The 19,225-nt window shown below is 39.2% G+C and overlaps 4 protein-coding genes across 6 annotated transcripts; 2 read left to right on the top strand and 2 right to left on the bottom strand.

Annotated features, from left to right (window-relative positions):
• Window positions 1–487: 487 nt before the first annotated feature.
• On the bottom strand, window positions 488–2,622 carry LOC107273364 (phospholipid scramblase 1). The gene is made up of 6 exons (XM_015751479.2): window positions 1,805–2,622; window positions 1,613–1,717; window positions 1,399–1,551; window positions 1,119–1,330; window positions 743–1,051; window positions 488–666 (listed from the first exon to the last, which is right to left on the bottom strand). Exons 1-6 carry the CDS (start codon window positions 1,872–1,874, stop codon window positions 622–624), a joined length of 894 nt encoding a protein of 297 aa, XP_015606965.1. The 5' UTR covers window positions 1,875–2,622; the 3' UTR covers window positions 488–621.
• A 129-nt stretch (window positions 2,623–2,751) lies between these two features.
• On the top strand, window positions 2,752–6,859 carry LOC107273357. Of its 2 annotated transcripts, none has more exons than XM_025090682.1 (8): window positions 2,752–2,936; window positions 3,344–3,658; window positions 3,739–4,123; window positions 4,194–4,491; window positions 4,593–5,039; window positions 5,114–5,360; window positions 5,428–5,567; window positions 5,652–6,859. In XM_025090682.1, the coding sequence occupies exons 2-8, from the start codon at window positions 3,349–3,351 to the stop codon at window positions 6,003–6,005; spliced, it is 2,181 nt and encodes a 726-aa protein (XP_024946450.1). In that variant the 5' UTR covers window positions 2,752–2,936; window positions 3,344–3,348; the 3' UTR covers window positions 6,006–6,859. The 2 variants fall into 2 exon arrangements, with proteins under 2 accessions (XP_024946450.1, XP_015606952.1); XM_015751466.2 differs by having other exon boundaries at window positions 2,753–2,936; window positions 5,646–6,859.
• Window positions 6,860–6,992: 133 nt separating this feature from the next.
• On the top strand, window positions 6,993–9,337 carry LOC107273360 (ELKS/Rab6-interacting/CAST family member 1). Its single transcript, XM_015751474.2, has 4 exons — window positions 6,993–7,644; window positions 7,812–8,089; window positions 8,202–8,525; window positions 8,604–9,337. The coding sequence occupies exons 1-4, from the start codon at window positions 7,587–7,589 to the stop codon at window positions 9,246–9,248; spliced, it is 1,305 nt and encodes a 434-aa protein (XP_015606960.1). The 5' UTR covers window positions 6,993–7,586; the 3' UTR covers window positions 9,249–9,337.
• On the bottom strand, window positions 9,307–18,762 carry LOC107273369 (ras-like protein 2). Of its 2 annotated transcripts, XM_015751491.2 has the most exons (5): window positions 18,329–18,762; window positions 12,238–12,325; window positions 11,946–12,157; window positions 11,643–11,857; window positions 9,307–11,522 (listed from the first exon to the last, which is right to left on the bottom strand). In XM_015751491.2, the coding sequence occupies exons 1-4, from the start codon at window positions 18,431–18,433 to the stop codon at window positions 11,663–11,665; spliced, it is 600 nt and encodes a 199-aa protein (XP_015606977.1). In that variant the 5' UTR covers window positions 18,434–18,762; the 3' UTR covers window positions 9,307–11,522; window positions 11,643–11,662. The 2 variants fall into 2 exon arrangements, with proteins under 2 accessions (XP_015606977.1, XP_015606975.1); XM_015751489.2 differs by lacking the exon at window positions 9,307–11,522 and having other exon boundaries at window positions 11,574–11,857; window positions 18,329–18,761.
• Between the last annotated feature and the right edge of the window lie 463 nt (window positions 18,763–19,225).

Raw genomic sequence — 19,225 nt, 5'->3', positions numbered from 1 at the left:
GTTATTGTCTTTCAATTTCTTTTTCTGTTTTCACTGGAACTTCTTTTTGGATACCTACAATTCTTTCAGCTGCTGTCAACGGTAGTGTCGCCATCCTTATACTCGGGGACATACTCCTGGCTTGTATGGTGTTAAAATAACCATCGTAGTCGATAAATCTGTTTACAGACGATGAAGAAGTGCCACGTTTTACTGATGAGGTAACTGGACTGGGCATTTTACAGTTGACAACTTACCGTTAGCTTAGCAACGACTGTAGTGCGCAGATTATCAAGGTTGATGAAGTACTAGCTGCTTCAATTCACAGATGGCAGCACTCTCGGTGACGCTTCTATAGGCCAAACTTGCGCGGCAACCAAATACATGGGTATACCTGGTGTACTTATCTTCAGTCAATGGTAAGAGATAAATTGAACAGATAACTAATTGAGTTAAAAACTAGGAGTTTCTACGTGAATCATGTATAAAGTCGGAGACAATGTTTAGAAAGTGTGCATCAATTTATTATATTTACAAATTATTATATTACAGGATGCGTCATATATGAATGGGATAATTATTAGAATTCAGTTAACAAGAAAATTGTACAGGCGTTCACATACTTCCTGCAGATATACCTACTCATCGGCTTGATGAATTTTTCAGGTGTTGAAAATATAAATATTCCTGAAAAAGATGTAAAAGCCATTTAGAGATGACGGAATTAATTTCTATCTGAGCAATCATAAAATTGTTGGCATACCATGAGAAACGTTGCGCCTAGTAGAAGAGCCTTAACTTTCACCTTCATATTCGCAGGAACAGTTAAAAGTAGAGTATAATCAAGAGCAAAATGATCCCAATGATGCATCACTGATGCAATTTGATGAGTACTGTCTGCGGATATTATTTGAAACTGTGCATCTTTATACATGCAACAAGAGAAAACATTTGGACCGTATATATAGCAGACGATCTTTCTCGATTCGTCATAGACAGTGAAGCTGGATGAAATGAATGTGCAATTTTGTTCAATGCTTCCAATTGTGTCATTGCACACAACAGTCATTTTCTGAAAATATATAAGAGGCCAAGTAAGTTCTTGCATAATTTTGTCTTATCCTTAATGTGTTACTAACGTGCAGAGCGCAAGGAAGGCATCCCCAGCTGACATTCTTCTTAAACGTGAAAGCCAACTCGCCTGTGGGGTCAAGAAGATTTAAGGTGAAGCCTCGTGAAGATCCCAGGATGTCACGTTGCCATTCTCCAGAGACCTCACTGGCAAGGAATATCGTTTCAGCCCTTGGAACTCTTACCCTGTATTGGTTACCGGGATTTGATTTGCTCAGGACTAAAAGTAGATCTTTTCATAATTTTATACCTTGATGAAAACTCTATGAAATTAGATTTTATACGTACGTGTGCTTAGTTGTACGATCTCCTGTATCTCCAGCTGCTCGACGCTACCCAGGAAGTCTGTTCCTCGAAGAGCACTTAGCTGGGACCTGGGTGTGGAGACCCATCCTGATGTGTTTACAGGAATCGGTCTTCTTCTGGAGGCTTCATTAAGCTCTATGATATGAGGTTAATTTTATAACAATAATTGAAAGAATGTTTTAAAAAATGTTTTTACCTTGTGGCTGAGGTTGAGATATAATAATAGTGTTGGTAGTAAATATTGGTGGGTCAACAGAGTCATCTTCTTGACGTTCATTCTTTGGACCGGGTGCCTCGTTGTCTTTTCGCAAGAAAAAAGAAATGAATTATTAATATATATTAGAAAAATAATTAGAAAATATATGCTGAATAATGAAAAATTATTTACCAGCACGGGGCGACGCAGTTGGGGTAAATTCTTGAGCTTGACCAGTTGCGTTCACTGTGCGCTCCGACATTTTCTACGGTTGTCGTTTCACTATTGCTCCTCATTATCTCCAACTGATTACCTGGCCGTGTTATCATTTGCCATTCGATAAACGATATCTTCTACCTAACTGAGCACGACCGACTATCTAGTCTGCAAGATAATTTCTGCAATCACAAAGCATTGTTAACTTTATTAACAGTTAAAAAATAACAATCTTATTGCTTTACTTCCATCTTCTTAAAACCGTCCCAAGAAATTGTTCAATACACCCTTGCTTAACGTTGCCAGGAACATGGCAGTATTTTTAAATTCACCGATTCTTAATTGATCAATCAATATCAATTGATCCGACAGAAAAGCCAAAAATATCATATTCCAGTTAGTAATCCATTCGAATTTTTTTATAATGCATAAAAAACTCCTGTCACCCCAAACAACAAATTTTGATCTTGTTATCACAGCTTATAAAAAAAAACCAAACTCTTAATTGTTCAAAAACTGTCAGTAGACCTCTGACTTCCTGCGTCATGCTTCCTCAAAAAGATAACCCTGAACAGAATTATGAAGTCGAAATACGCAATGTCCTTGGAAGCTCGTCGGAATTCGTAAACGTCCGCAGCATCGCCATTCGTATACCAGCATCTCTTATTTACAGGGGTAAATATTCGTCCATAGCATCATTTCCCGAGCTCAGACTGAAACACCCTGTAATACTGTCTGAATGAACGAACTTAACAATACCAGAGTGTATAAATAGTTATCGAACGATCTCTCTATTGCTTGAGCTGTGAATTTCTTGGATATTGCTTCATGTTTTTTGTTCAGGCACACCCCATGTCTTACTTGTTGCTGCGTCGGGAAGTCGGCATGCGCGACGTTATCGATCGACGCCACTTGTATAAAAGGTACGACGTCCCTGGTGGTGGTAGACAGTAGCCAGTAGCAGAACAGATTGTAATATACAACGAAAATATTAACGAAATTATTGAAAGATTAATTCGGTGTTCAGATAAGGCTCAGACGACAGAAAAATATATACGGAGAACATTGTGAGTCATAAGGATTCGCCCGAATGAGGATTTAAAAACACGTAAGTCGTTTGGACGTCATGCATTTTTATGTTTCTGTCGTACCTTCGTAAGCGTGGCTTTGGCAAACTAGAACGATCCAGTGCATTTTATGGTATAACCTATAAGTATTAACGATGATTTGCAGAGAGCTACTGTCAAGGGTAGGGATTCATTAGTGTTTTAACATTTGCTGGACGCTGCCGGCGACGCCGGGCGTCGATCGAAGCGAGGAGGGTGGAGTTATGACGGGCTCGCGTACCTACGCCTTGTTCAGACTCTCGTGCCTTGTCATACCCAATCGATCTTACAGCCATCTTATTCTTGTTACGTCATATATATTTAATAGTCTTGGATCCGTTGATTAAGAAGTCTTATGGAGATCATAAGAAATTTGAATGGAGATCATTTTGGTAAAATCTTATTCCAGTGAACATGTCGCCGTTATCAGGTTGGATGCTTTTGTCAGGGCTTGCTATGGTGGCAGCCCTAGCTCCTCTGACTCCATTATCTCACAGAACGAGCGAAGGTTCTCTCAGAAGTGCCCTGGATGCTGTCACCAGGAAGCAAAGATCTCTGGACCTCAATACTCAGGACTACTACAATGATCTGAGGACATTCAAATATCGTGGAATGGCTAATAACGCTGCCGAGGCTGAACGGAAGCTGGAAGAACGTCAACGTAAAAGAGAACGTGAAATTCTCGACGAAGATGATGCTGATGATCTCGAGTTTCTTCCTCTGGGTATTAAATTGTTATTGATGGTTTCGATACCGGAATCGAGACGATGATCACTAGTCATTTGCTTATAACTGATTTTCTAGAAAATGGTCAACTGGAAACTGTAGGCCAGGGTTTTCAGAAAAATCAACCGAACGGCTACTGGCTCGATTTGAAAGTTCCTGAGCGTTCTTTGAACGGAAAGGCTCTTGAGCAAGCACTCAGAGACTACCTGGAGGTTGCACCAGGTCAGGCAGAGGCAGCACCGTCGCCATTCCGTGAACGAGAGCGTGGTGGAAGTCATAGGAATGGAATAGGGGATGAGAGGAGGGGACCAAGTGACAAACAATTGGCAAAGATCTTTCTCCAGGAGTTGCAGGATGGGTCTTCCTCCTACTCTCAAGGGAAGCTAGAGGATGAGGATTATTTGGATACTTTGTTATCAATCTATGACAGATACAGGGCAGATCAGGAGGGCAAAACTCGCGGGTTAGTCTTTAGGATCCTCAGCTGACACTAAAAACAGAAGAGATCAGTAAAAATAAAATTTGGTTCACAGAAGCGACATGGGTAACGCCCCTGCAACGTGGGGAGAAGTCTTTGGCAGACATGAAACATTAGGTAGGAATCATCTTGCAGAAGGTGACCGCGAAGAGTTACCTAATAGACAGAGAGATCTTCACCGAGAACAAAACCAAGATCTCCTTTATCCAATAGTAGTAGAGCACAGAAATGTCAATGCCAGGTATCCCTTAGGACGGGACTACAACAAGTACCGTGATTTGCGAAAGCGCTACCCTGTAGCTAAGAGAAGTCCTAAACCTATGCAAACTAAGCGGCAAGTTACAGATCCTAAGGTGATTAATTACCTGAACTCTTGAATCTCGAGGCGAATTATATTGTCTACTTGGCACAGTCTAATTGTCATCTGGTCTCTATTCTATATTATGTTCTGTAGGTGGCTCAGGATTTAGGAGTTTTGTTTGGAACACAATCAACTGAAGACGCTCTTCACAATCATACTCATGAAAGTCATAATGATGATCACGATCACGATCATGATCATGATCAGAACAAGCATCATGACCACGAGCATAAGCATGAGCACGATCATGATCATGGGCATGACCATGATCACGGCCACGTGCATGCGCAAGAGCACGGCCATGAACACAGCCAGGAACATACTTCAGAAGCGTCTAACGCCACTGCGCAGCCTAAGGGTCAGAAGGAGAATGCAACGAGGGATAATAAATCTAAGGAGCGTTCTATTGAAGTTAAGAAGAAGAGCGTCGATTGGTCGCAATATTTTGGGATTGATCGGAGGAAGAAGAAGTCTTCGCTATTAGCTCGACCAGGAACACAGAATCTCGATGAAGAATGGCTGCTTCAGAAATACTATAAGGTCTTTTTAAATCTACTACTACCTCGACAAGATTGACAATTCGTATTAACGTTATTGATTAATATTTCTTAAAGACCATGGCTGAGAATCTAAAACCTATGGATCGCGAAGCAGAAGAAGAAGCTGGTGAAGATGACAGGGGTAATAAGATGAGAAAGATCTCACCTAGATTGAAGAGCATCAAAGAACTCATCATTGAAGAGCTCCTTAGGTACATGGGATGGCTGGATAGCTCTGATCTGGAGGAACTCGCCGTGCAGAACAATTTGACTGCAGACTATTCAGGCAGAAAGAACGAGGATAACCTGGATGAAGATGATGGTATGAATAACGAATATATAAAATATCCTAAGTAGGAACCTTGAACTTTATTGAATCTAATAAAAAGGTGGCGCCAATGAAGATGAGCAGAGTTGTCCGGAACTCGAGGCTATTGAGAGACACTGCAGAGCTGTTGGTAAGCTGGCCGGAGACAAGGCTCAGGTTCTTTATGCACCCTGCGTCTTGCACCAGATCTGTAGAGCCTGCGTGAGTATTCTGGCAAAGGAGAAAGAAATATTAACTCTCTAAAATTACAAACCAGAACTCTTTAAATTCATGTCGTAGCTGCAGGAGGAGGATCACGGTCAGGACCATGAAGATACTGCAGCTGCAGAAGAAGAGTGCAACGGTAGCTTTGCCATAGAGGCAGCCAGGGCATGCGCAGGACACGACGGGGGTACTCAGGACAGTCAGGAAGCTCGAGAAAAGTGTGCAAGGATTGCCCTGGTCCTGTCGCAGCTGCAGCGACCACCAGCTAGTGCGACTCTCTGTCGCTCTTCAACTTCTGACTCAGACGTAGCTGACTCCTGTCTTCGACGTTATCGCTTCCATAATTCTCATCGCTTTCGTTACAATCCTTACGCCGGTTCATCTCATCGGCGCAATGGCGCTACTGTCGTCAATGGCGCCCAGCTCGAGCGATAAGCTATCGAAGACCATGAAGGATTCTCGGCGACGCGTCATGTCGGAAACTTCTCCTTTGCGTGCTGGCGTGCGGAGCGTCGACGTCGCTGGCATCTTCTGGAAGCATTTCAGGTCTATTTGCGAGATCATTTTAAGCTCACGCGACTGCTCTTCCTTCCGGCCATATTACACGAGGACACCCGGAACGCATTTGAACGAGAAAGACAATAACTAGATGGTTAGAGCTTATATCTTGGATCAACGAGAAACCAGAGAAGGTTATGTCATTCTAAAAAATTGATTAACTGTTTCGGTCAAGAGGTCCGAGAGTAGCGCGTGAACCTAGAGACAAAAAAGCTTCTTCCGGTCAGCCGAGTCATTATCGCGAATAGACTATACCTCACGAGAGTAGATTCTCTCTGCATCCAAATGATGCATTCACATGAAATACTATTCGATACGATATATCCATTCAATGTTGTTAAGAACTATACTTAAAGTTAATTATATCCTATATATTTGTGAGTACTACGAAAGTCACTAGTATCCCGATCTTGACGCAATAGCCGCATACAAGCTGACGAAAAGTTACCAAAAAATGGGGACGCAAACAACGGCGGCGAGGAGGAGACGAATTAAGAAAATGAGAAGCGATCGTACAGTGACTGTTACTCGACGTTACTCAATGTTCGAAGACGACCGTTTAAATAAATGTCAGAAAATTTATCGATATCTTTCAGGGGATATAAATGAGGATTGTGCACAAGATTCTACAGTACATCCATTACGAAGATAATATATTATATTTATGTCGAAGACAAGAATGCGTACTATGTATCGGCCCTATGTGGACGTAATAAATATATTTAAACATACTGAAGAGTAATCATCGACCTAACTTAGTGAAGATCACATTGGGATGAGATTAATATTCTGGATATCTTCTCATTAATTCTCCGTATCTTCAGCCACTGCAAGATCTTCACCATCTTGTATCTCTTCAAGAAGTTCTAACGCCTTCATACAGAACGGTCGGTAGAGTGCCATCAGCTTTAATTGTAACGTAGCACAGTCGACTGAGAGAGCATTGCATCATCTTTCTCTAGAAAATTTAACAACTCACCTCTCATTGTCATCAAGTTCTCCATGAGCATCTTCAACTCTACCATCATCTTATCAAATTTCTCCATGTCAAAGTTAGCAGCCATTTCTCTATCTGCTATTCACAGTACGTTTCGTCAGATTTGAATTTTATAAACTGTTGGTCGTAAAATGCTGAAGTATCAGCCGATAGATGGCGCTAGTGTCACAATCCCGTTTACCAGTTGCGGATGACAGTACTTTTCGGCGTTAACTGAAGAGGTAAATAGGCTGAACATCTTATGGTGTGAGATAGCCGATAGCATGGTGCTAGATAAGCCCTTCGCCCTTCTTTATCGTCTCATGCATCGTCACGTAAGTTGACCTCATTTTTCCATCTGGATGTGGTTAGAGTTACTTGCATAAATCGATTAAACAATAGTCAAAGTACCATGGTAACTGTAGCTAAAGAGAAGTTAAGCTCGTGAGGTCTTGATTATTTCACTAGTAGAGATTAAAAAGATGTCTGACAACAATAGAAACGAATTACCAACATGTAGTCAAAGTTCTGAACTGACAGGTATTTTAGAAGAATAAAATAAAATATTAAATTCGTTGCTCGTGTTAGATTTAATGGCACACATTTAATAAATCTGAACCGCGATGAACTGCATGCGTGCATACATTATGTATATTACGAAATTCATACACGTGCAATATATAATTTATTTATTAAATAATTTTAAGAACTATTAAGACGTCTTGAGATTTCACCGCTTTTACTTAACGACGAGGACGCGCCGACCACAAACAGAAGATCGTCTAGTGACTCGTCTATTGTGACAACGGATATCCGGAAAGCTGACGAACTTGATGGTTATCCAGAAATAAGTTCATCCAGCGACGTACTCGATCGAGAAGTCACTTTAAAGCAGTTAGTTGTTGTAAGGGAAGATGGCAAAATGATCAAATGGGAAAACGAACTCTTTCACGAACATCTTATTGAACACTTCAAACGAAAACAGGTACAGGAATTAAGTAAAATTTAAATAATAACTTGTTAATCATAAAGGCACATTGTGGTATTTATTATGTGAAGGGAAAGTACCTTTAAAGGAAGTGCTCGATGATTTTTAGATGACTCATGTATACAATGACGAACCTGATAATTTTGCACTGATAAAAAAGTATTCACGGAAACTGGCGGAGCTGGAGAGACTCAGAGAAGAAATTCAGGCTTCGCAGGAAGAACAGGAAGCGGAAGTGAAGTGTTACCAGAAGGAATTGAAATTGAAAACGGCAGAAGCCAATAAGAACGTTGAGTCAATGATTTCACGTGAACGAGCCGTCGGCTTAACGACATATCGAAATGGAAAATCATTGTCAATGAAAGACGTTCAGAATTTAATATCAAAGCAAATTTCGAAAATGAAAGAAATGGCCAAATTTCGATTTCGTTATGTACGTTCGTATGCGATTAGTACTACAAGAGAAAGTTGTAATATATAAAACAATTAAAAGTGTCATTATTAATTTCAGGCCCGATTACGTGATGATCTCATCTCGAAAGAAACTATCCTGAACACTTTGAAGATGCTAAATCCAAATTTGGGAAAAGAGGACTATCGTCGCCTGGAGGATGAGAAGTTTTACTACGAGCACGAGCTTTCGAAATTGGAAAACGAAATTAAAAATTTTGAAGAGAAACGCGAGAAATTGAAACTCAAAATAAATTCGACTGTGAAAGCTGAAAAAAAAGTAAGACTCCAAATTTTGAATGAGAAAAAAATAAGCGATAGTTTGAAAAACGACATAAAACGTGCATTTCAAAAGAAGAAGATATCTTTAAGGAAATTACAATTTTTGAAAAAATTCATTTTCAAATTAACTAACGCTTCTGGAGTCGTAGCTCATCCTGAAATAACATCAGAATTGGCGATTGTCCGTAAGGAGCATGAAAATTTGATAAAAAAAATTACAATAATCATGAACGATATTAAACAAATAAGGGAGTCTCTGTCCGTTATGCGAGCTAGTTTAATTGTACGCGATAAAAAAGAAGAAAAGAACCAAGATAGCAACGAAGATGATAACGAAGACGACGACGATAATAATTACGTACGTCAGAAATCAAATTTGCCGCCAGTGGCAGGTGGCTTTTATCTTCCGCTCCGTATCACGTAGTCATTAAGAACAAAATTAAATTGAAATATTGCAGTAAATAAATACACGTAAACACTCGTTTGTTAAAAGAGTTTACAATAATTAGTTTATTTTGGCGTTATTTGGTGTATATTATTCGTTCATTAGAAATAAGTTGCCCTACAAAAAATCGCCTTAGCGATCATGCGTGACTCATTCATTTGTTCTGAATCATTCTCCCTTACCCCTTTCACTTTGTGTTTCAATCGACTTTGTCGAAACTCGAAAAAAAGTCGTTAGGAATTTTACAAATATTATCTTCCATCCAACATCCTAAACAATTCAGCATTATTGACTACCCAATTACAGTCTATCTCGAGTCGAGCAACTGGTATTAATTATACTTTTTAAATTATAAACGAGTACAATTAGCATTACCGTTACTATTACTGCGAGAATACATGGCGAAAAAATGGGGTCTTAGCCTGGGGCCCGACAGACTACCTTCAAAAAATTTCTTGAACAAAAATATTTTGTGCTGTTGTTATATAATGACACCAACAATCGATGTCACACCCGACAACTTCGTGTACACACGAACGACGAACAGCTAGATACATATGATAATGGTGATAATGATGATGACGACGACGACGACGACGATGATGATGATAATAATAAAATTACGACAGCAGTAATAATAATCGTAACAATAATAAAGATATTAGGTACTAAAGACACTGGGTTGGTGTTATTCATTATTTACAATTGTTCCTTATTGTTATCGAGTTCAAACGGTGAAATGATATTAAAAAGAAAAGGAAACCGGAAGTCCAGTCAAGTTGGTTGATAAAAATGAAGGCAGAGTATTCTTATGTAAAATTAATTTTCGACCTGTTATGAGAATTCGTGTAAATAGAAAATATACTTGCAAAAAATCATAAGTATGAAAACAAAAATAATAAAAAATCTTGAATATTCTTTTGTTTGAACGTTTTTTCTCGAAATATTCTGCGAATGAATTTCTTTATATGTGAAAGGCTAGTGCTCGCTGTTTGATAGTCTGCTAAATTTGATGAAAAATTAAATATAAGATTATATTCCCAATTGATTAGAAATTAATTATTGGGTGTGATTACTAGAGATATTAATTACTTTCGTACATACTATATATATACCTCCAGTCGTTTTAACCATAAGCGCGCACAGAAAAAAAAAATTTTTTCTTATGCATTTCTCAACAGGCCATTTCGCTCATATTTATAATATTGTACGAATTTAAGAACACATTTAAATAGTACCGGTATTCCGGTACGTGCAGACGTACGTTCAGCTCTTGAAAACGTATATATATGTTTTTTTCTTGTAATCTCTCGACCATCCTTTCCTTGTCAAATGTTTACAAGAACGAGCTCAACCGGATTTTTCGCGTTGCGATAATGAATCAGATAATGGTCAGGGCTCAAGAGTCGCTTGGTACCTTCCTGTTTCTGTGTACAAAGGTTAGATATAAAAATATTTAAAAAATCAGGCGCTTGAAAAGATATACGTGACTGCGTTAACTATCGATATCTAATTACACCACCCTCTATACTCCCTTCAGAAAATTGTGTACGGTACTGCCCGAGAAAACTATCCCCTCGTCAACGGTCACAATGACAATTCTTTACTATTATAAATTTATAATTATTAAAAATTTCTCTGTGAGATTTCCAAAATATCTTTCGACTGTACTGAGGCATTTAATGTCTATAAAAAATATATATATAAAATTCCATCGTCATTATCCGCCCGCGCGTATCGGTGGATACAAAAAGAAAGCAGAAAATTTCTCAAAAAGAAACAAGAAATACAAGCTCGATCAACGAGCTCAGCCTGAACAACATCTTCTAGCACAAACGACAATTTTCATTAAACGATCTCTCATCTCTATTCAGAATTTCGTGCGTTCGCGTAATTCTTTCCTTTTTTGAGAAACTTTTTAAATTTTCAACAACGTTCTCAATACTATCGAACTAAGCAGAAGAGCTATGAGTCGAAAGGGTGTTGAGGGTCGAGGAGGAGGAGGTAAGACCTTCAGCTCTTGAAAGCTTCACTCTGCAATTTACGCAAACATCGTTCACTCATGCACTCAGCGCACCCGAAGACATTTTTGACTTAATTCCCTCCCCTCTTCTTCATCATCATATTTTTCAAAGCTTTTTCCACTCTTCGCCGTGAAAAGTTCCTGAAGCGGCCATCGTTCTTTACGAATATATCTCGTTTATCTCGTTTCTCGTCCTCGCTTTCTCTCTCTCTCTCTCTCTCTCTCTCTCTCTCTCTCTCTCTCTCTCTGTCCTCTTATTGCCAAAGTTCTCTGTCTCTCTGTCTCTCTGTCTCTCTGTCTCTCTCTCTCTCTCTCTCTCTCTCTCTCTCTCTCTCTCTCTCTCTCTCTCTGTCCTCTTATTGCCAAAGTATTAAAGCATGCAGCATCTCTTCTTGTTCTTCTTATAATTCGGCTTGAGGGGCGGTCTCTCCGAGAGCTGAAATTTCCTGACGATCCTCACCAGCTCGTGAAAGGCTTGATCTACGTTCATACGCAATTTCGCGCTGCACTCTATGTAAGGTATTTTTAATTGTCTCGCCAGATTCTGCGCTTCCTCTATGGATACCTGGAGTGTGGATAATAAATAATATATCAGAACAATTTTGGAATTCCATTTATCATCAAGCATCTAAATATGCATAACTGTCACTTACAGTTCTTTGATGATCAAGATCAGCTTTGTTACCGACCATCAGCATAGGAAATTCGTCGCGATCCTTCACCCTGAGTATCTGCCTGTGAAACTTGAACATCTCGTCGAACGAGGAATGATCCGTCACCGAAAAAACCAACAGGAATCCTTCCCCGCTGCGCATATATTGCTCGCGCATTGCGCTAAATTCCTCCTGGCCGGCTGTATCCAAAACTGCACAAAAAATTTTTTTTATTAACATCGCTAATAAAAGCCTAATCGATCCAAAGAATAATTATCATCAGTGTACTGACTGTCAAGTTTGGCAGGGACGTCATCGATCACGCACTGTTTCGTGTATGAATCTTCGATGGTAGGATCGTAGTCCGTGACGAAGTAACTCTGCAAAAATAAAGTAAAATTGTATTAATACACACTCGATTACAATATCACATTTTCATTAAATACCAGAGACTCATGGGTAATAAAAAATATAATTTATATACGCATCACCCACGTATCGCGCTAATACAGTCAAATACGTACATCTCGTAATTCAAGACCGTTGTATCTAACTGTACACGTTGTTTGTCGAGTAAACTGTCATAAAAATAAAAAACTCGGCAGCTACCGATTGGAAATATATAATGTATATAATATAATATATATAATAATAAAACGTAAGCGGAGAAATAATGTAAAGCAGCACGTAAAGTGTCAGTGGCGTACATATTTAACCTAAAATTGCGACCGGTGTCAAATAAAACTCGATTGCCAAGAATTAAAAAGAGACACAAGAAGAAACGCAAGAGAAAGACAGAGACACATTGAAACTGAAATAAAAAAGAAGTCTAATAAAAAATAATAAAGCGAAGAGAAAAGGATAGGTTAAGTCCCTCGCGTGATCCATGAGCTACCGTTGGTATTACAGGAGGTCGGATTTATCCGTATTAGGAATTCATCAATGGCGCAGCTGCGACCCTTAAGCCGCGTTCGCAGTACGACGACACGGCAACCTTCTCAGGATCGTCTTCGCTGTGGTAAGACGCGAATCGAAGTCCGGAAATGACGTGACCCTTTCTCCATTAACTCTCCCCGATCGTCCCTCCTCTCCTTGCCCCTGTGTCCTCAAGCTGTTATTGCGGGTAATGAATTGAAAGGCTCAGCCCATACTGGATGATATTGGAAATCAATAAAAACCTATAATCATCCTATTCCGTAATATGAGCGACATTTTTATACATTATATATACCCACACGCGAGAAAATTGATATTGAAGTTCTTTGATGAGTGTTATTTGATTTTTAAAAAATTAAGGGAATCTCAGGGCCCACTTGGGGTCTCGTGACACGTAAGTCCACCAGTCCCGGCTAGCAAGGCTTCTGCCTTGTCCCACGACTCCTGATCAATATTAGTATAACGTTGGTACTAGTGCGGGATGTCAACAACGGCCCAGCGCGGCATGTCAACGCTGAGCCAATATTGAGATTGGATCCTACACCGGGCGCCACAAACCGTGCCTGGTCCTAAACTTACCCGCTTCTAATCCGGCACTGGTTTTATAACGGCATACAGCTGAGTGGAATTGAGCCCGATAAGCTTATTCAGGCATGGGGTTAAAATCTAGCACTGGCACGCCTCGGGCCCAGACCAGGCTGCCGGCAGGACTCCCGTGTGCTTGGAGGTTATGGGTTGAAATCCCGATCAGTGTCGTCTGAAGTACAGCTAAGAACTGTGACGCTGACAACTTCAGACTCTTTGTCCGTTTCGCATTCATATGTATGGCTTTCGGATGGCTAGTGAGGTAATGGCAATTGACGTTTCATTATTCGTCATTTAATGAATGACGATTGTGACTGATCATCGTATGGTAGTAATTAAATGGTAACAGCAGTGTATGTACACGATGACGCCATAACAGCTGATCTCAACACAATGAAGAATCTCTGCAATGACAGGGCCAATGCTGTACGGCGGTAAACGATAGTGAGTATCCGTCGTGCTGACTGAGTGACTGACTGACTTACTGACACAAACTGGAAACAGCCGTGATATCATCTGCGCTTGGACAGATATAACCCAGCCTCCGTTAAAGCCAGGCCTAAGATAATATAAAACAATTTTAGATCGCGCTGGTTTGTGTTGCAAGAATAACAATAACAATTGGGGATAATAAAAAGAAAGAAAAAAAGAGCAGATGCAAAATATCGCGAATCGCGTGGATTATTTTTTGAAACCTACGAAGAGGGCGACGGGAAAAAAGAAAGATGGCTGCCTTCGAATTACAGACGCGCATGTCAATGACGATATTATTTTTACGTGTTATTCTTTTATCATCGCATTCGTTCTGCAACTTTTTCCTTGTAGGTAAAATTTAACATACGCGTGACGTGAGTGATAATGAAAAAAAAATTCCTACAATTGCAGCGACCGCAGCGACGACGTTTATTCCCCAAACTAGTAATGGCTCCTTGGGGTGACTATTCATTTGAAAATGTGTAATTCCCGCGTTACGTCAACGATATATATATATCCACACATATCACTGCCGTTCTTGACCTCGTAAAGCATATATATTTAGCACGAGCTTGACTCACGTAGTGGTCTGGATTAATTAATTAAGAAAATCGCTATACGAATTGGCGACTAGACAGAAAAAACAATGAAGTGAATGCCTAAGGTACGTATCGAAAAATTGGCGCGAATTTCAAACAACGACAATCTTTACGTATGCAAATATTGGGAAGAAGAATTTGAATTCAATTTTTAACGACGATACGTTCTGTGCATTTTTTTAAGTACTGGATGATCCACACCAGTCGACGTACGCAACGAATTGGAATTATCGAATATTATACCGAACGAGTAATTAAGAGCGAATTCATGTGTTATGGAAGTACCAAACGCATTACGTCATCTCGGGGGTTCACATACGGTAGCATCGTACTTTGATAATCGCGTCGATGGCCATACGTATCCATCCAGAAAGTCACGCGAGCAAGCAGGCACGCATTCTTAGCCGAATATAGCAGTACACTCTTCTATGGAGTGGTAGTATTACATCGAGTTTCCACTGTAGGTCTGTTTTATCAGCTGTGGTATTACGAAGAACAAACTACAGGATACGTACCAAAGAACGTCACAGCAGCTGATTCTAGTAGCAGCTACTAAAGATACTTATAAGAATACTACTAGAGTAATTCACAAGTCCTATAAGGGATCCGAGAAAGCTTAGTATCGCATATACACAGGAACAATAGAAAAATAAATAATACTAGAATAATAGAAAATAAATAATAATATAATAAATAATAAAAAATAATAGGACAAAAAAGTATGTAAAATTTTTATTTCGTTAACGGGGTACAGGAAAGTTAGTTGGATAGTGAAAATGATTAAATTTAGAAATGTAGGAGTCAGAGTAAAAAAAATATTAACAATCCCACACGGTATAATGGAGGTCTCAGGAGATTCGCCAACATAACGTATAGTCTCTCTTAATGTAATTTTCTCTCTCTCTCTCTCTTTTTCTCCTCACGTGCAAAAGCGACGAGGTTAATGCGTGGGTAGTCCTGGCTATATCGAGGAATGCCACGAAGGTGGCGAGCGAATAGGACGCCATTGCTTACATTAGTATTCTCTTGCCCAATATACTATACGGCATTAGAACTGACGCCGTTTTGTATCTTTCCGAAAGCTGACAAATCCTGTAAATACTCAATATCGAAGAGATACGCCGCACCAAAGAAAGACCAAAGGTATAACGACAGTTTTCGTAATTCAAATTTTCCCGCCCTCCGTATACTTTCGAAAGCTTACGTGTAAATGGACGTTAAAAGCCATTTACAGAGAAACAAACAAGAAATTTTACATCGACACCAAGCACCAGGAAGCGTCCACTCGAGATGCCTGGTTACTCTCAAGAATAAAGATAATGGAAAAAAAATCTAATCGAGAAGGAAACGTCAAAGTAACCAAGAAGCAGACATATGCAGCGTGCGTTACGAATCAACGCGAAGTCGTAAGAAATAGGATAAAGATAACAGTTTTATGAACGCAGTGACAGTGCTTGCGTTAATAAGACCGTCGAGTTATTCGCCTTAAAATTGTTAAATTTTTTGAAAATAAATAAAAAATTCCATGACACAAATAAAAAGTCATAATTAACCGGGCTAGAAAGATCGACGTATATAATTAAAAAATAAATACAATAGTACATTTTCAATAGCCACTGCAAATCGCGCATGAACAAGCTACCTGCGTATAATAAAAGCTCACGCGATGTATTCATCAGTGTGAAAAATATACGGAGTCGTTGAACTAATAAAGATGAAAAAAAAAATAGCCGGTTCCCATAACGGAAACAATGTCCTTTCCCGCCAATCCGGTTCGACCCACGCCAAAAATCTTTACCTTCCGATTGGAAAGGGTTAACCAGCACGTGGGAGTTCGCATGGTGCCAATGCCAAATACGTCATTGCTCGATTATTTTTGTACTTGACCACCCGAGATTCTGCATAAGCTTAAAGAACGTTCAGAGAAAGGAAAAAAAATGATTTAATAATTAATAATTAATTTAATAATTTAACCTGAGCATATATGTATGCTTATAGATAGAAGATGAAAATTTTACAAAAATTTTTGCACGATACTGTACGCATGGTGAATGCTATAAGCAAATAATTATCTCATAGGTGGAAAGATACCAAAAACTGTATGGTATGTAATGCATACCAATACGCTATAGCTATATATTGTATTTGCATATGTGTACTATTGCTGTAGTGCGTACGGAAAGGACCCGCTAAGAGATACGTAAAGAATTCTGACGCAGCGTGAGATGCGTAGGTTAACACGAAAATTTACGTAACTAAGTATACTTTGAAGTTCGCATATCGAATTAGGAGAGACGGTTTACACAGTGCGTGACGACACATGCGTTTCTGAGTATATCGTACACGTCGATAGTCAAACGCCACATATGTATAGATACGCGTACGATACTGTACGATAAAACTGATGCATAACAGAGGAAACAGAGATAAGTAATCCTAACGTTCAGTTGAACGTTGTGTCGGGCTCTTCGTATGACGAAGTCGGCCCTGGCCAAACGCTGGACGTTATTTACTCCAAATATTACGCACGGACATACTCTGCTATGTATGAGATTTTATTATTTTCCACATGTTCTTTGTATTTTAGTTTTTACCCGACTAGCTGATCTTACTTCATTTTGTCGCGTTGACTGCATTGTAATATTCGTGGTATCAACGAAGGCCCGACACCCATTTTTACTTTTTAAAAGTTTTTTTGGGGGATCTGTATATATAGATAAGTTCATGGAATGTCATATCATTATACTATTTATGGTTATTATTCTTGGGACCTTCGTGACTAATGATAAATGAGAATTAACGATCGGTGGTTTTACACGTGTCTTTAATCGGATGACCGATAACGCATGATGATTATAAATGTAAAATCGATGTGGTGTTAGACAAGCGAAAAGTCATCGCGACTACGAAATGTAATAAATTATATATATTATTACTACGAAAATTATTAAACTACGAGTATTATTGAGTTTTTAATAATTTTTTGTTACAGCTAATGAGTATAACGGTGCTGTATGGGAAATGTATTTTTGAAAAATCTCAAAATGAATCGATTGCAGCAGACGATTCTGTGGCTAATTTATTTCGTTGGATACTTTCAAGGGTAATGGCAAAGCAGTCGTCACAATCGCTTACACGATAAGCTGATATTGAATGATCGGTCGGATGACTAACTTAGCAAGTTGGTGGCAAATGACAGTCATTGATTCATTTAATCGTTAGGAATCATCGCGAATTTAAAAAACTTACATACGTAAACGAGAGCGCCGGACGTTTCCATAAAAGCGTCAAGTTAAAAATAAAAATCTAACCGCCCCATCTTCGCGAGGGGAAGGATAACAGAAGCTAGAGAAACGAATATTTACAAAGCTCCAGTAAAAGGAGCACGCACTGTGTCACTCTTGTCATGAGTAAAAAAAGTAAATCCGCATACGTCGATTATAAACGTAAATAAGTATCCTTGTATAACGAGAGAAAGATGGGATCCTTCTAAAAGATGAGTGTTGCGAGTCAAAAAAATGTTTCTAAACGTAACTGGGAAAATTCCGATCTCTCAAAGGTATTTTTAAAATAGTTGACAGCTAGCTCAATAGCTTTCTTGTCATGTCTTGTGTTTCAAACGTTACAAATTCAGATCATTTTATCCGTCCCATTCGTTAGCACCAATGAAACGTGTATCGTCAAAATCACTGTTAAAATTGTGTGTTGGTTGCTCTCAAGAAATTAAGAAGATAAATATATATACATATATTAAATATAAAGCATATAAAAAGAGCGCCGTCTAATCACCTGTATAAATTGTATAGTGATAGCAGATTTTCCAACACCACCGCCACCAACGACGACCAGCTTGTAGGTCTGTGCGTAGCTCTGCCTCTCGCCAGGTCTCGACATCTTTTCTTAGCGTCAGACGAGATTTCTTTTCTATGGCACTGAACACGTAAGATATGTAAATCACATAGAAGTATCACGCGAGACAGAACGAGACGGAAAAAGAGTGACGAACGAAAACGATGCACGAAGTAGAATCCGACGAAGACGCCACTGACTATAATAATTGTATACTGCTATTTAAGATCACAGAGAATTGTAAAAGTATCTCTCGTTCCTCTACAGTCCCACAGCGTGACAGGACCGTTCGCGACTGAATGGCAAAACGCGAACACAACGGACTCCGTCCAATTTTTTTCTTACACTACTGCGTCTCTCTTATCCTCCTTGTCACATATACTATCAGGTTAGCCAACAGGATGGATTAATGGTAACTTCAGGGCCGTACATAACACGTGCTATGTAACATTACGGTTGGCAAAGAATTTATATGAAACTCGCGATTTCACATAGAGAAGGTGAACTAATATTTTCCCCTTAAATTAAATAGGTATTTTATATGTGGATTTGTAGGAAGAAATGAGGCTTCTTTGTACTAAACTGAAGCTAAAACACGCTTGCCAACGTTCACTTTTTCTAGGCAGGAACGTAACGAGGTGAAGGGTGCCCGTGGCTTTAATTATGTTTGTACGAACCTTGGATAATTCGCTATAAGAAATCTCATTGCACTTGCTGTTTTTTACAGTCGATACTGAGAATTTACTGTAGTAAGTATTCTGAATGTAGATAGAATTCAGAGCATTTTATGATTTCAACAGACTCCTCAGATTATTTATTATTTATGACGACAGATAT

Source organism: Cephus cinctus, unplaced genomic scaffold, assembly GCF_000341935.2.
Source record: "Cephus cinctus unplaced genomic scaffold, Ccin1 Ccin1_scaffold1583, whole genome shotgun sequence".
In the NCBI taxonomy this organism is placed as follows: Eukaryota; Metazoa; Arthropoda; class Insecta; order Hymenoptera; family Cephidae; genus Cephus; species Cephus cinctus.
This window is presented reverse-complemented; position numbering and strand designations above follow the sequence as displayed.

Coding starts and splice junctions, on each gene's coding strand:
- LOC107273357 (XM_015751466.2), top strand. CDS start 3,349: ATGTCGCCGTTATCAGGTTGGATGCTTTTGTCAGGGCTTGCTATGGTG. Junction 3,659..3,738: donor TCTCGAGTTTCTTCCTCTGG/GTATTAAATTGT, acceptor CTGATTTTCTAG/AAAATGGTCAACTGGAAACT. Junction 5,568..5,645: donor ACCAGATCTGTAGAGCCTGC/GTGAGTATTCTG, acceptor TTCATGTCGTAG/CTGCAGGAGGAGGATCACGG.
- LOC107273364 (XM_015751479.2), bottom strand. CDS start 1,874: ATGTCGGAGCGCACAGTGAACGCAACTGGTCAAGCTCAAGAATTTACC. Junction 1,718..1,804: donor AACTGCGTCGCCCCGTGCTG/GTAAATAATTTT, acceptor TCTTGCGAAAAG/ACAACGAGGCACCCGGTCCA. Junction 1,052..1,118: donor GCCTTCCTTGCGCTCTGCAC/GTTAGTAACACA, acceptor ATATATTTTCAG/AAAATGACTGTTGTGTGCAA.
- LOC107273360 (XM_015751474.2), top strand. CDS start 7,587: ATGTCTGACAACAATAGAAACGAATTACCAACATGTAGTCAAAGTTCT. Junction 7,645..7,811: donor TCAAAGTTCTGAACTGACAG/GTATTTTAGAAG, acceptor AATAATTTTAAG/AACTATTAAGACGTCTTGAG. Junction 8,526..8,603: donor CCAAATTTCGATTTCGTTAT/GTACGTTCGTAT, acceptor TATTAATTTCAG/GCCCGATTACGTGATGATCT.
- LOC107273369 (XM_015751491.2), bottom strand. CDS start 18,433: ATGTCGAGACCTGGCGAGAGGCAGAGCTACGCACAGACCTACAAGCTG. Junction 12,158..12,237: donor CGTCCCTGCCAAACTTGACA/GTCAGTACACTG, acceptor TTTTTTGTGCAG/TTTTGGATACAGCCGGCCAG. Junction 11,858..11,945: donor ATCTTGATCATCAAAGAACT/GTAAGTGACAGT, acceptor TCCACACTCCAG/GTATCCATAGAGGAAGCGCA.